The sequence below is a fragment of the Anomaloglossus baeobatrachus genome, chromosome 6 (genome assembly GCF_048569485.1).
Source record: "Anomaloglossus baeobatrachus isolate aAnoBae1 chromosome 6, aAnoBae1.hap1, whole genome shotgun sequence".
Lineage (NCBI taxonomy): Eukaryota > Metazoa > Chordata > Amphibia > Anura > Aromobatidae > Anomaloglossus > Anomaloglossus baeobatrachus.
Window position 1 is genome coordinate 509,165,944 of NC_134358.1, and position 16,224 is coordinate 509,182,167.

General features: G+C 42.5%; 1 protein-coding gene across 8 annotated transcripts in view; it reads right to left on the reverse strand.

The window, feature by feature from the left end:
- DIP2C (disco interacting protein 2 homolog C) overlaps positions 1 to 16,224 on the reverse strand; it is a 655,955-nt gene that overhangs the window by 286,040 nt on the left and 353,691 nt on the right. For all 8 annotated transcript variants that reach the window (XM_075315465.1, XM_075315466.1, XM_075315463.1 and 5 more), the window contains one exon: positions 2,632 to 2,742. In XM_075315465.1, the coding sequence (XP_075171580.1) occupies positions 2,632 to 2,742 (111 nt within the window). The remainder of the gene's footprint in view (positions 1 to 2,631; positions 2,743 to 16,224) is intronic.

A 16,224-nucleotide genomic window follows, 5' to 3' on the forward strand; every position in this document is an offset into this window, starting at 1 on the left:
GGGGAAAGTTTAAGGATATATTGCTAGAGTCCTGTAAAAAACGTATACCCTCTGGTAATAAAATGTCCCGGAATAAAAAGAAACCACTATGGATAAATAAGACTCTACAGAGTATAATAAACCAAAAACAAAGGGCGTTTGAAATCTTGAAGGCTGAGAATACAGAAATAGCATTTCAGGAGTATAAAGATATCAATAGGAAATACAAAAAAGAAATCAAACAAGCAAAACTAGCTACTGAAACAAAAATCGCCAATGACATTAAAATAAATCCCAAAATCTTTTATAAATACATTAATGCCAAAAGGAAAACAAAGGATAGTATTGGCCCCTTAAAATATAATAACAAGTTAGTTATAGAGGACAAACAAAAGACTGAGATATTAAATAGGCAATTCTCATCTGTGTTCACCAAGGAACTGACTGTACCAGGGATCATTCAACAAGTGAAAAATCAAAGTTCCCCACCAGATATAATTAATTTAACACAAGAAGAAGTACGCCTACGTCTGAGTAAATTAAACATTGACAAATCCCCAGGGCCAGATGGCATTCATCCACGAATATTGAGGGAATTGAGCTCCGTAATTGACAGACCGCTGTATCTCATCTTTTTAGACTCTCTTGTAACAGGGTTGGTGCCTCAGGATTGGAGGATTGCTGATGTGGTACCGATATTTAAGAAAGGTAAGAGGGTAGATCCAGGCAACTACCGTCCAGTAAGCCTGACATCAGTAGTATGCAAAGTTTTTGAGGGCATTTTAAGGGATGACATGCAAAAATATGTTGCAGAAAATAATATAATAAACGACAGACAGCATGGATTCATGAAAGTTAAGTCATGTCTAACCAACCTATTGGGGTTCTATGAGGGGGTAAGTGCAAATCTGGATATTGGTAATGCAGCTGATGTGATTTATTTGGACTTTGCAAAGGCATTTGATACTGTGCCACATAATAGCCTTATACTAAAGCTCCAGAAGCAAGGACTAGGGGAAACTATATGCAACTGGGTAAGGAATTGGCTAAAAGATAGGAAACAAAGAGTAGTCATAAATGGTATATTCTCTAAATGGGCTATAGTCAGCAGTGGGGTGCCGCAGGGATCTGTGCTAGGACCGATTCTTTTTAATCTCTTTATTAATGACCTTGTGGATGGGATTGATAGTAATGTGTCAGTCTTTGCTGATGACACCAAACTATGTAGGATATTAAAAACTGTCCTTGATAGTACAATATTACAACAAGATCTGGATAAGATGTCAGAATGGGCAGATACTTGGCAAATGAGATTTAATGTTGATAAATGTAAAGTAATGCACCTAGGACGTAGTAATCCTATAACTGCGTATACATTAAATGGAAGTAAACTCGGAACTACAGAACAGAAGGACTTGGGTATTCTCATTACAAATAAGCTGAGCAGCAGCACTCAATGTCAAGCAGCAGCTGCTAAAGCAAACAAGATTTTAGGGTGTATAAAAAGAGATTAGATCCCGTGATCCCAACGTATTGTTACCCCTCTATAAATCACTTGTAAGGCCACATCTGGAATATGGGATCCAGTTTTGGGCTCCACATTTTAAAAAGGACATTCAGAAGTTAGAGTCAGTTCAAAGGCGGGCAACTAGACTACTACAATGAATGGAAGACTCACATATGATGACAGGTTGAAAAAGTTAGATATATTTAGCTTAGAAAAAAGACGTCTCAGAGGAGATCTCATTTATATGTATAAATACATGTGTGGTCAATATAAAGGACTGACACATGACTTATTCCTTCCAAAGACAATACTAAGGACCAGGGGACATTCACTGCGAGTGGAAGAAAAGCGATTCCGACAGCTAAATAGTAAAGGGTTCTTTACAGTTAGAGCAGTCAGACTGTGGAATGCCGACCACAAGAGGTAGTAATGGCAGATACTATAACAGCTTTTAAAAAAGGGCTGGATGATTTCCTCAGTACACACAACATTGTTGGTTAAAAATGACTTAGTGACTAAATGTAGAACTGGTGGAGGAAGGTTGAACTAGATGGACCTAGGTCTTTTTTCAACCTTAGTAACTATGTAACTATGTACTATGTAAATGTAAAAGATGAATTTTTTTTATTTTTTATTTTTTTTTGCCTAAAATACAAAAGACAAACATGATCTTTAACTTTATGCCTTTTAGAGATCAGTTCATCTACAACTTGCTTAACTGTTCACAATAACAGTAATTTTGACCAGGGGTTTCCCAAAGTTTTGCATGACACTGTACTCTGAAAAATTACACGTTTTAATGAAAAAAGCCCCCCCTTCCATATTTTATTATTAGTCCAATGGACAAAATAAAAAAAAAGCTAGATGGAAAAGAATAAATGAAAGTGCAGCTTACTAACTCCGTGTACCAGCTACAGTACGTCTATATATTCACTTCAGCCTTCGTTCATGATGATAATCTGTCTTCCCCTATACTTTACACTACAGCTTTGCCAATTCACATTTGCCCAACTTCTGTTGCTTGGTCAGTTTCTACCCAAACTTTTCTAAAGTAATTTGATTCATAGCCAAATGTCATTTTAACACAGTAATCAGCTATTTTTTTCATGTAATAAATTTCTTCAAGGATATTCACCAGATCTTACCAGATCGATAGCGTTCATCTCTTGAGCCTGAGGAGCGCCGGCGGTGATATCTAGAGGAGGAGGAAGGGGTGACGGGAGTTCTACGTTCCGGTGGTAGGACTTGATCCACCCCTGCAAGAAGAATTATATTTATACACTTTTAATTACATCTTAAAAATAAAGTAAATGATTAAAAAAAATGTGATTAGTATTACAAGGGATAAAATCATGAAATCAGCTTTCTAATGTCAGCAAGTAAGCAGCGGGGGATCCAGATGTAATAAACTACATGAGCAAGTAATATTTTCAGCTAACCTAACTTTTTTTCCCTTGGAAAAAACTTTTATTAATGCATCAATTAAATTAATTTTCCTCACTAAATATACTATTTGGCGCTTTTTGGAAATTGTAAATATACATATCAAATTAAAGAGCAAAAAAAAACCGATTTAATGTTATATCAAAATAATAGAAGAGGGGGAATAAAAAGTACATTTAAGGCTAAGTTCACACTCAGTTGTTTTGCATCAGTCACAATCCGTCGCCTTGGGGAATTATGGTATCCTGCAAAATATTTTGCAGGAATCCAGTATTTCCCCATAGACTTCTACTAGTGACGGATTGCGACTGATGACCCTGCGTTGCATCCGCTGCGTCGCGGTCCGTCGTTTTTGACTGACTGCCGAGCGGGTAGCAACGCAGAATGTAACGTTTTTCGGGCCGTCAAAATAAACGCGCCCCGCAGGAATCCGTTACCATCCGTCAAGCTTGTAATGTATGTCTATGGTGCTGGATTCCGTCGTAATCCGTCTTACGACGGAATCCAGCGCAGGATTCCGTCATGCTCTACTGAGCATGCCCAGCATGTTTGGCACACCCCCTGGGCTGTCCCAAACACAAACGGATCATGACTGATCCATCAAAAACGGACGCACAGCGGATGTAACGGACGCAACGGATCAGTTTTTTCACAGGATTCCTGTGAAAGGAATCCTGTAAAAAACATATCCGTTGCATCAGTTGACATCTTGAAAATGACTGATCCGTTGCTGACGGACCTGACTGATTTAAAACCACTGAAGTGTGAACCTAGCCTTAGGCTAAGTTCACACTTCAGTTGTTTTGCATCAGTCACATGCGTTGCTTGACGCATGTGACTGATGCATTGTACAACGGATGACAACGGTGACAAAGAAAATAATTTCTTTGTCGGACTCCGTTGTGTGCTGGGGGCGGAGTTCGGGGGGCGGAGCTGAGGACGTCAGTGCCGCGGTCTGCATGGCTGGGGACAGGTGAGTGAGTGAGTGAGTGAGTGAGTGTGTGTGTGTGTGTGTGTGTGTGTGTGTGTGTGTGTGTGTGTGTGTGTCTACATGCGGAGTGCGGGAGGGGGCGGAGCCGAGTGGTGAAGTGTCGGCCTCCTTGCACACTGTATCCAGGGTAAATATCGGGTAACTAAAAGCAAAGCACTTTTTGCTTGGTTACCCGATATTTATCTTGGATACCAGCTTAGCGCGGGCTCCCTGCACCCGTAACCACTGTAAATATCGGGTAACTAACGAAAGCGCATTGCTTGGTTACCCGATGTTTATCCTGGTTACGGGGGCGGGGAGCCAGAGAGCGCATGCGCAGCAAAACCCAACGGATCGCGCTGCTCAAAAAAGGTTACATGCTGCGTTGCTCCCGCCCGGCGGTCAGTTAAAAAACAACTGACCGCGACGCAGCGGATGCAACGCAGCATCATCAGTCACAATCCATCACTAATAGAAGCCTATGGGGAAAAACAGGATTCCTGCAAAATATTTTGCAGGATACCGTAATTCCTCAAGGCGACGGATTGTGACTGATGCAAAACAACTGAAGTGTGAACTTAGCCTTATATAACTTTTCCCACTGACTTTTTGCTCTGGACTCTGGAGATACATTGAGGAGTTGGATGGAGGACAAGGTGTCCATTTAAACAGATGATTTATCAAAGAGGGAAACAAAACAAAGGACACACTGGGAATTCGAATGGTGGTAGTTAGGGATTTTAGAGAAATGTTGGGTCTAAGGGGTACTTTGCACGCTGCGACATATCACTAGCCGATGCTAGCGATGCCGAGCACGATAGTCCCCACCCCCCGTCGCACATGCGATATCTTGTGATAGCTGCCGTAGCGAATATTATCGCTACAGCAGCGTCACACGCACATACCTGCCCTGCGACGTCTCTCTGGCCGGCGACCCGCCTCCTTCCTAAGGGGGCGGGTCGTGCGGCGTCAGCGCGACGTCACACGGCAGGCAGCCAATAGAAGCGGAGAGGCGGAGATGAGCGGGAAGTAAACATCCCGCCCACCTCCTTCCTTCTGCATAGCCGGTGGAGGCAGGTAAGGAGATGGCCTTCGCTCCTGCGGCTTCACACACAGCGATGTGTGGTGCCGCAGGAACGAGGAACACCATCGTATCTCCTATTGGTGCGACATTATGAAAATGGCCGACGCTACACAAATCACCGATTTACGACGCTTTTGCGATCGTTTATCGGCGCATCTAGGCTTTACACGTGGCAACATTGTTACCGGCGCCGGATGTGCGTCACTTTCGATTTGACCCCGACGAGATCGCAGTAGCGATGTTGCAACGTGCAAAATACCCCTAAGAATAAACTGGGTGATATCAGTACTGTTGTACCGTAACCCAACAATTAAAAATAGAAAAAATATTCCAGCACATGTATAGGTGCAAGCTCCTGTGGGATAGGATGGAGAGCATATCCAGCATGTGCTGGTGACTCTACTATGGTAGTGGAGGACTTCATTTCCCAAATATGTTTATTTATTGGCAGAAAAGGTAGCTTCAATAGGTAATAGAGGAGACATCACTAATTGGTCAATCAGGTAGAACAAGGCATGGGGAAGGCAGTAAAAGACTTCAAAGAGTATTGTGTCACGATGTGACTGAAGGTGTCATGAAAGGACTCCCGGCGAGCGGCGCAACATAGAGGGAACACCAGGGTAGCAATACAATGGTAGGCCCAAGTGCTAGGGAGAGAGGAGAGGGGTCACCACCTAACACTCACTAATGTCTCTAAACGGGTGCTTCCGCCGATCCGCCATCACGTGCCTAAGCCCTCACTGGCCCTGAACTCACCCTGACTAGTGAAGGCCAGCAAAACGCTAGGCTCGTCACTGCAATAAGACAACACGAGGAAGGCAAGACAAACAGGTGGGGAAAGACATAACAAATAACATTCCACAACTTCTCCTGCAGAAACTTCTCCGCTGCAACAGAAGGGACCCCTTAGCTTCTCCAGAGAGTGGCTCCTTCACAGTGGACAGCATAGATATGAGCTATAGCCAGCATAGGGAGGAGTGAGGAGCGGATATTTATAGCAGAAGGGAGTGACAGCAGCTGAGATTACAACAATTACCTGTTAGATCAAACCTTAACCCCTTCAGTACCGGATGGAATTAAATACGCTCCAACTCAAACAGGCACTAAAGTGGCTCTGCGATCAAAAATACGCTATGACTTTCTCATCCTGGATCCCTCCTGACATCATATCAGGCATCTGTGGATCTAATACTTTTTCAGTGTAAAAAATCTTTTTGTCACAGGAAGTTTTTAATAGTTAGTTCTTAATAGTGTAATTTTAATAATATATATTTATATATATTTTTTATAGTAAATTTTTAAAGAAATTAATGTTTTCTGGTCTTCACTTTTTATGATCCATCAGGACCTTTTATAATTTTTTTTTTTTTTTTTTTTTTTTTTTTTATATAAATATATTTTATGATACACATATATATTTACATAATTCTATGATACATATTTTTTTCACGTGTCTTTACACATTTAATTCTAGGTGTATACACATGTATATATAAATGAACATATTATCACTATATATATATATATATATATATATATATATATTTTTTTATAGATAAAAAAATAGTCATATATATATATTTTTTCTTGTTAACACCCCTTCAGACACGCGAACATGCATTTTTCAGTATATGTTTTTTCCTGTGGCACTGGTGAACTCCTTGTCCGGTTCACCTCAAGTGTTTTAATCACTTTTTGGAGACCTTAATAAAGAGGTCTATCCGATTCACATTTCTTCTTTTTGTTTCTGCTCCTTCTTGGTTCTTCTTTTCTTGTTCTTTTTGTGGAACTATTGGTGGTGATCACCACTAGAATGGTGACTTGGTTTTTAGTTATAGGGCTATCACCCATATAAGGGTTCTAGTCCTTTTATAAACACATACACATACACTTTTGTCTTTTGTTTCTTTCTTTATTATGTTTTTATTTTTCTTTATTAACGTTTATAGATTTATTTATTTTTTGCATAATAATATGTTATCCTTGAATATATGTGAATTTGATGTACTACTATGAATTTGCCATGTCATGCAGTTGGAGGATCTTCCCACTGATTTTTTTTTTTTTTATTTTTTTTTTTTTTTTTTTTTTTTTTTTTTTTTTTTTTCTTTCAGTGGGCGTTTCTTTCCATCAGTTGTGTGTATATATATCTGTCATCTTCATGTATGTTGTACTTGTTGTTGATGCATTGGTCCTGAGGAAGAGGTTGTCACCTTGAAACGCGTAGACCTATGAAATAAAAGAATACTCATCTTCATCAACATTATACGTCTTCATTTGGCTGATGCGCAGCATTAACCCCTTTTCTGCCTTATCTTGTATGCTCATCCACGTGGGGCTGCAGCAGACGCCATTATCTCATGCGCACTAGTGGTTGTGACTGTCACAACTGATCCAGGTGAGTGTATATTTTCCAGGTATACCCCACTGATCACTTTGGTGTTACACTATCAGCGCTCCTTATTTTCAGATCTATATCATATCAGGCAGTGACACACTCATGAAATATTGTCAACATGAATTATGAGACGAATGATTGAAAATTGGATGGAGACAGATGAGCCAATCGAATAGCAGGGCCCTGGTAAAATGGCTCAGTCAGTAGCTCTGCGACCCTCCTCTAACCTTTTCTATTAGTAGATCCAGAGCGATCTGCTAATAATGTCATTGGCTGCGTCGTGCAACAATGCAGATGTCACGCCAGGCTTAAAAATCAGAAGAGGTGTTGAGGATTCCCGCAGATAGTCAGGCTCTACTGATGAGGACACTGAACCAGGCCCCGGGGAATCAATTTGTTTCTCCCTAGTTGGAAATAGGAACTATGCAACAGGGAATGAGATCACTTCAATCCTCACCAATATTTAGAAACAGGTTTCTACTGGAATTTAAGAAAATTACAACTATGCTTTAAACCTCTTCTTACTCTCCCTAGGATGAGCACTGACGCTCAGCTGCTGCTCCCGTTTTCTGTTATTCTTTGCAATGAATATGTCCCTTTGTCAGCATTGCAGCTAATCGGTCGGTGACCTCAGTGGCCCTCAGAGGCTTGGTGAACCCTTTTAACAACCATCAATTCTTTTTTTAATTTATTTTTGCCTCTCCTCTTCTCAGCAGCCATGTTTTTTATAATGACTAGGCGGTATAAAGTTGTGCTTAATGCAGGACAATTTGTTGTACTTTCATCACTTTTTGGGATACATATAATTACTGTGTTTAGTAACTGCATTATCATACTTATCTGGAGAATCACATTAACAGCCCTGTTTTACCATATAAAAAACATGGTAAATGAAAACTAAAAAAAAAAACAAACTTGGAATGGGATTTTTTTTGTAACCTTCACGTAGTTGCATTTTTTCCCCCACTGTCCAGTGCAACACAAAAGAAAATTAATGTGGTCATTCAAATATACATTTTGTTTCACAAAAAACAAGCCCCCATATGGCTATGTAGATGGAGAGCAAGAAGGGAAGGAAAAAAACGAAAATTAAAAAATGGAAATAGCCTGGTCATGAAGGGGTTATCTCTCTGTGTGCCTAACCAGGCCTCAAATGAACTAGAGATGAGATAGGATCCAGTTTACCGCTACAAAAATAAAATCAATAATAATTTGGGAAAGTTGAGTGGAGAAGAGTGCATGGCACTTAAAGGGAATCTGTCAGCAGGATTTTGCTACCTCATCTGAGAGCACCATGATGTAGGCAAAGAGATCCTGAATCCACGGATGTATCACTTAGATTACTAGGTGCAGCAGCTCTGATACAATCAGAGCTTTTAGATTTAGCAATGCAGCAGAGCTGAGAGAGCTGTCCCCGCCCACACCAGGCTCTCTATAGAGATTGTAAATAGACAGTGAGGTGTCATAGAATCATAGAATATTAGAGTTGGAATTGACCTCCTGGGTCATCTAGTTCAACCCCCTACTCAAAGCAGGATTCACTAAATCATCCCAGACAGATGGCCATTCAACCTCTTTTTAAAGACTTTCATTAAAGGAGAACTCACAACCTCTCGCGGCAGCCTGTTCCACTCATTGATCACCCTCACTGTCAAAAAGTTTTTTCTAATATCTAAACTGTGTCTCCTCCCCATCAGTTTCATCCCATTGCTTCTAGTCTTTCCTTGTGAAAATGAGAATAAAACTGATCCCTCTACAGTGGGACAGCCTTTAAGATATTTGTAGACAGCTATTAAGTCTCCTCTCAGTCTTCTCTTTTGCAAGCTAAACAATCCTAAATCCTGTAACCGTTCCTCATAGGGCATGGTTTGCAGACCAGTCACCATTCTGGTCACTCTTGTCTGAACTTGCTCCAGTTTGTTGATGTCGTTTTTAAAATGTGGTGCCCAGAACTGGATACAATATTCCAGATGAGGTCTGACCAAAGAGGAGTAAAGGGGATAATGACTTCACGTGATCTAGACTGTATGCTTCTGTTAATACTGTACATCCTAGAATGGTGTTTGCCTTTTTTGCTGCTGCGTCACACTGTTGACTCATGTTCAGTCTGTGATCTATTAGTATACCTAAGTCTTTTTCACACATGGTTTTGGATAGCTCTAATCCTCCCATGCTGTATATGCTATTTTCATTATTCTTGCCAAGATTTATGACTTTGCATTTCTCCCTGTTAAAAAACATTCTATTAGTTTCTGCCCATTATTCCAGCTTGTTTAGATCTTGTTGAATCCGCTCTGTCTCTTCTCTAGTATTAGCTATTCCTCCTAGCTTTGTGTCATGAGCAAATTTAATCAGTTTACCCTTAATACCTTCATCTAAATCATTGATAAAGATGTTGAATAACACAGGGCCCAGGACAGAGCCAATGGACAGTGTCAATCAGAGGAGGAGGCATGCTGGTTAAACAAATATAGGAAATAAACAACACATTGGACCTTGACAAGTCAGGCATCCCTGAATTCTATGTTTTAACCCTTTCAGCATGCTGTTTTCAGCTTACATAGCAAAAACTTGCTGATAGATTCCCTCTAAAACACAATGCAGAAAATAAAGAAAAAGGACAGAAATCCTAAATATATGTGCAGGTGCACGTATTCCAAAGGCAATATACAGACACATACAAACACTATGCAACAGCATTCTGCACTTCATAAATACATGAATTTTGGAAGATAATAGGATCTGCCCATATAGGAGGACTGCATAAATAAAAGTAATAGTTAAAGAGAACCTGTTTTAATTTCCTACATAAATCAATTTGTAATATAAGTTATCAGAGACATGTGCTTTTTATTCTCCTCCAAGACTGATATTTCCCTGTAAACACTGAATTCAAAAGGAGACAGTTTTCCCATTACTGAGATAGGAGATGAAAGTTAGGGCAGGGGAAGGAGCTAGAAGCAGAGGGAGGAGATAGAGGGAGGAAATAGATGCAGGAGAGGAGCTAGAGGCAGAGGGGCGAGCTACAGGCAGGAGGAGGAGACAGAAGAAGAGACGTTAAAGGGAGCAGCTAGAGGCAGAAGGAGGTGCTAGAGGCAGAAAGCGCTAGAGGCAGAGGGAGGAGCTAGGGGAAGACAAAGGAGCTAGGAGCATAGGCAGAGCGAGGAGCGAGAGGCATAGGCAGAGCGAGGAGCGAGAGGCATAGGCAGAGCGAGAGGCATAGGCAGAGAGAGGAGCGAGAGGCATAGGCAAAGCAAGGAGCGGGATGCATAGGCAGTGCGAGGAGCGAGAGGCATAGGCATAGAGAGGAGCGAGAGGCATAGGCAGAGCGAGGAGCAAGAGGCATAGGCAGAGCGAGGAGCGAGAGGCATAGGCAGAGCGAGGAGCGGAAAGCATAGGCAGAGCGAGGAGCGAGAGGCATAGGCAGAGCGAGGAGCGAGAGGCATAGGCAGAGCGAGGAGCGAGAGGCATAGGCCGGAGCGAGAGGCATAGGCCGGAGCGAGAGGCATAGGCCAGAGCGAGAGGCATACGCCAGAGCGAGAGGCATAGGCCAGAGCGAGAGGCATAGGCCAGAGCGAGAGGCATAGGCCAGAGCGAGAGGCATAGGCCAGAGCGAGAGGCGTAGGCCAGAGCGAGAGGCATAGGCCAGAGCGAGAGGCATAGGCCAGAGCGAGAGGCATAGGCCAGAGCGAGAGGCATAGGCAGAGCGACGAGAGAGAGGCATAGGCAGAGCGACGAGAGAGAGGCATAGGCAGAGCGACGAGAGAGAGGCATAGGCAGAGCGACGAGAGAGAGGCATAGGCAGAGCGACGAGAGAGAGGCATAGGCAGAGCGACGAGCGAGAAGCATAGGCGGGAGCGAGAGGCATAGGCGGGAGCGAGAGGCATAGGCGGGAGCGAGAGGCATAGGCGGGAGCGAGAGGCATAGGCGGGAGCGAGAGGCATAGGCGGGAGCGAGAGGCATAGGCGGGAGCGAGAGGCATAGGCGGGAGCGAGAGGCATAGGCGGGAGCGAGAGGCATAGGCGGGAGCGAGAGGCATAGGCGGGAGCGAGAGGCATAGGCGGGAGCGAGAGGCATAGACGGGAGAGAGAGGCATAGGCGGGAGAGAGAGGCATAGGCGGGAGCGAGAGGCATAGGCGGGAGCGAGAGGCATAGGAGGGAGCGAGAGGCATAGGCGGGAGCGAGAGGCATAGGCGGGAGCGAGAGGCATAGGTGGCAGCGAGAGGCAGACACACAAATTCTACTGCACATTTTTCCTGAGAAGACAGTTACACTTGAAACTAAGCACCAACTGTCATCTCCAATCTCAGCAATGGGAAAATGTGTCTTCACGGAATACAGATTTTACCCATGAATTGAAAGGAAAAAAATCAATCCACGATGAGAAAGGAGCTGATTTCTCCAATAAGATATATACAAAGTTGCTCATTATCAGGTGCACTATTTATGAAATAAAACTTAAAATCGACAGTTAGGGGTACTTTGCACGCTGCGACATCGACAGCTGATGCTAGCGATGCCGAGCGCGATAGGAACCGCCCCCGTCGCACATGCGATATCTTGTGATAGCTGCCGTAGCGAACATTATCGCTACGGCAGCTTCATACGCACTTACCTGCCCTGCGGCGTCACAGCGACGTCACACGGCAGGCGGCCAATAGAAGCGGGGGGGCGGATATGAGCGAGACGTAAACATCCCGCCTACCTCCTTCCTTCCGCATAGCCGGTGGAGGCAGGTAAGGAGAAGTTCCTCGCTCCTGCGGCTTCACACACAGCGATGTGTGCTGCCACAGGAACGAGGAACAACATCGTATCTTCTATTGGTGCGACATTACGGAAATGTCCAACACTACACAGATCACCGATTTACGACGCTTTTGAGATAGTTTATTGGCGCATCTAGGCTTTACACATTGCGACGTCGTTACCGGCGCCGGATGTGCGTCACTTTCGATTTGACCCCGACGATATCGCAGTAGCAATGTCGCAACGTGCAAAGTACCCCTTACTCTTTAAAGCTAAATCTGCAAACACATTTTCCAGTGATATTTTCGGAGATCCAAGCAACATAAAAGGGAAAGGACAAATGAAGGAGGAGATATTTGAAAAGTTATTTGTAACTGGACTACTACTAGCAAAGAAAAGGGGTTAGGACAAATTCCAGCTTTAGAGGAAAAAGTAAATGTAGGGGGTATGTGCACACGTTGCTTATTTGCAGCAGAAATTTCGGAACCAAAACACTGTTGTTTACAAGGCCAGCAAAGGGAATGAGATCTCTGAAATCTCATGCACATGAAAGTTATTTTTTCTCTGTCGATTTGAAGGAGTTTCAAATCTTCAGCATGTCACGTCTTTTAGGGTTATTTACTTTTGCAGTAGTTTAACCCATTCTAATGAATGACGAAAAAAGCATAAAATACAGGTTTTTTTTTTTAATCCCCCTTGTGGTCAGGATGGGGAGGTACAGGATGTACTATGTGAACTGATGTGACTAATATTGTTAATGTGTATTTTATGTTTAAATAGTAAAATAAAATATATTATAGTTTATAGTTTTGGATTACATTACAGGCCTGTCATTTTTTGTATATTCTGCAAAAATAATGAAAAAAAAAATGACAGTGTAATGCACCATCTGGCTTGTTCAGGTGACTGACAGGCATTGGATTGCTCAATGTGATACGGTTAAGGCAGATGTCTGGTATCTAACAGAAATATTAACCAAATTTATATCCTGGTGTAAGACTGGAATCTGCATAATGTACTATGAGATTATATAAGGACATTTATAGGACTCGTACTTCTCGTCCTTCCAAAGAAGAACAGAATGCAGCTACAGTTATACAGTTCCATGAAAATCACAGCGCACAAACAAGTAAAAAACGAGCAAGCTAAAATTGTATTTTTTATATATATATATATATATATATATATATATATATATATGTATATATATATATATACACACACACACATATATACATATACACATATCTATATATATATATATACACATATATATATATACACACACACGTATATACATATACACATATCTATATATATATATACACATATACATACATATATATATATATACATATATACATACATATATATATATACATATATACATACATATATATATATACATATATACATACATATATATGTATATATATATATATACATGCACATATATATATTATATATATATATACATATATATATATATATATATATTTCTCTTTTCAATGTACTTCAAAGCATGAATTTTGGGCTAAAAAAAATTAGCAGTTTGCTTTAATCAGACTTTTTATTTCTCTACACATTGTTCGATTCAGAATGAGGAGTACCTAGGAATAAGTCAGTGCGCTCCTTCTGATGATGAGTTGTATTTGCCTTTCTCTGAGCTCTTCTCAACTGTTTTATGACTGCCTAAAAGAGGACCAACCACCAGAATTGTCCTACATAAAATAAGGCCAGTGTTATACTGGCACTACCATGCTGATTCTATACATACCTTTAGCTGCGAGATCGGATGTATAGTTTCTGAAATATAGGCAAGTAAAGTTTGTGAAATGCACAATTGATTGATAGCAGCTACAGAATATCTAAAAGGTGGGTCGAGTTTTGCTAGTTATTTTCGGCCCTGGCTGTCCTTCCTCCCCCTGTTTGTTATTACAGAGGGACGGAGGAAGGACAGGCAGGCAGACAGGGGCGGTAATAACTAGCAAAACCCGACCCACCTATTAGGTATTCTGTAGCTGCTATCAATCAAATAACAGTGCATTTCACAAATTTATTTGCCTGTATTTCAGAAACTATACGTCCGATCTCACAACTAAAGGTATGTATAGAATCAGAATAATAGTGCCAGTATAGCACTGGCTTTAGTTTCTATAGGAAAAAATGTATTCAATTGTTTTACTGAATTGGACAACATGAACAAAATCAAGTTTACAATTGAATTGCTTTTTCTATCTGTTGTCCTTCTCCTGCATCGACAGCTTTTATCTCACATAGTGTATAGCATGTTTCCAAGAAGCCTGGCTACTAGTGCCTGGTTGTGAGGGCAGTAATTAAATTCCAAGAAGAGTTCACGCCTAACAACATCCCAGTCGCCTGTTTCCATCAGACTGAATTCTTTACAGCAATTCGCTGCTCCCCTTTATCTCCTCACACCCCTCAGCTCCTGACAACCTGCTGCTCACCAGCCTCCACCATTGACAGGTCTCTAACTACTTCTAGGCTCTAACTGTTCTGAGGTTCGCAGCTGTGAGCTTGTTCAAATGCCCTGTTATCGCTATGTGTAAATACAGTGATAACAGTGACCACTAATGGCTGAATGTGTTACAGGAGAACTGAGCTGAACTGCTGAGCTTTAGTGCTACTAGCACATCTGCTCTGCTACCCACCAGCACTGTCAATCAGGGAGGAGAGCCCGTCCTGCCAGAAACCAGGAAGTCTAAAAGACTGGAAATCAGAGTGCTGCTGAAGACACAGCTGAAGAATATCCCTTCAAGACTTGAGTACCATATACAAATTGTATGATGCACCATTATCTTTCCAAGTGCAGCATGCTACAGATTAAGTAATAGAGTGTGTATTCAGTTACATACAGACAAAAAAAATTTAGTGGATAATATAGAACGTATTTTTCGTTTTATAAGATGCACCCAAATTTAGAGATAAAAAAAAAGTAAAAATAAAAAAGAAATGTGGTCCATCTTATACTCCGGTGTTGTCTTACCGGAGGTGGGCGGCAGTGGTGGTGGAGTGGGGTCACAGGAGGCAGAGGCTGTGCTCACAGCGGCGGTGAGTCAGTACTGGCAGCGGGTCATTGCTGGCAGCGGCAAGTCCGTGCTGGCAGCGGTGGCAAGTCCGTGCTGGCAGCGGTGGCAAGTCAGTGCTGGCAGCGGTGGCAAGTCAGTGCTGGCAGTGGTGGCAAGTCAGTGCTGGCAGCGGTGGCAAGTCAGTGCTGGCAGCGGTGGCAAGTCAGTGCTGGCAGCAGCGAGTTAGTACTGACAGCAGCGGGTCAGTGCTGGTGGCAACGGCGGGTCAGTGCTGGAGGCGGCGGGTCAGTGCTGGCAGCAGAAGCTGCGATGGTTATGTGGTGGAGGAAGCCGGTGCAGCGAGTGTCCCAGATGCTCGGTTGGAGGTTCGGGCTTCAAAGAAATGGTGCCTGGAGCAGCGCGTGTGCAGATGGAGCTCTCATCCAAGTGCTCCATCTGCGCACGCGATGACTCCAGGCGTCATTATTTGAAGCCACGGACCGCGGACAGACCATCTGGGACACCTGCCACTGTAGCTTCCGCTGCAAGCACAGCTACCGCAGTCCGCACAGCCAGCCGCCCTCCCACACAGTGTGGCAGCCAGCAAGCTGCCCGCCCACTCGCACAGAGAGGCTGCCGGCCGCCAGCACAGAGAGGCAGCCGCCCGCATGCACCGACAGACACCCAGCCACTCGCACAAAGAGACGCACAGACAGCCATCTGCCAATTCTCCACCTCCTGGTAAGCTATATTCGGACTTTAAGTCGCACCCCTCATTTTCCTCCCTAATTTTTGGGAGGAAAAGTGTATCTTATAATCCGAAAAATATGGTGTATAAATATTGAAAAAAAAAAAAAAAATATCCCAGCATATCAGATCCCCCTCCCACCAACCAACCAAAAATGCATTTTTTTTTTATAGTCATGGCCATAAGTGTTGGCACCCTTGAAATTGTTCCCGAATATGAAGTATTTATCCCAGAAAATCAGTCATTCAGATGTTTATTTCCTTTGTGTGTATTGGAACAACACACACAAAAAGGCAAATTGGACATAATTTCACACAAAA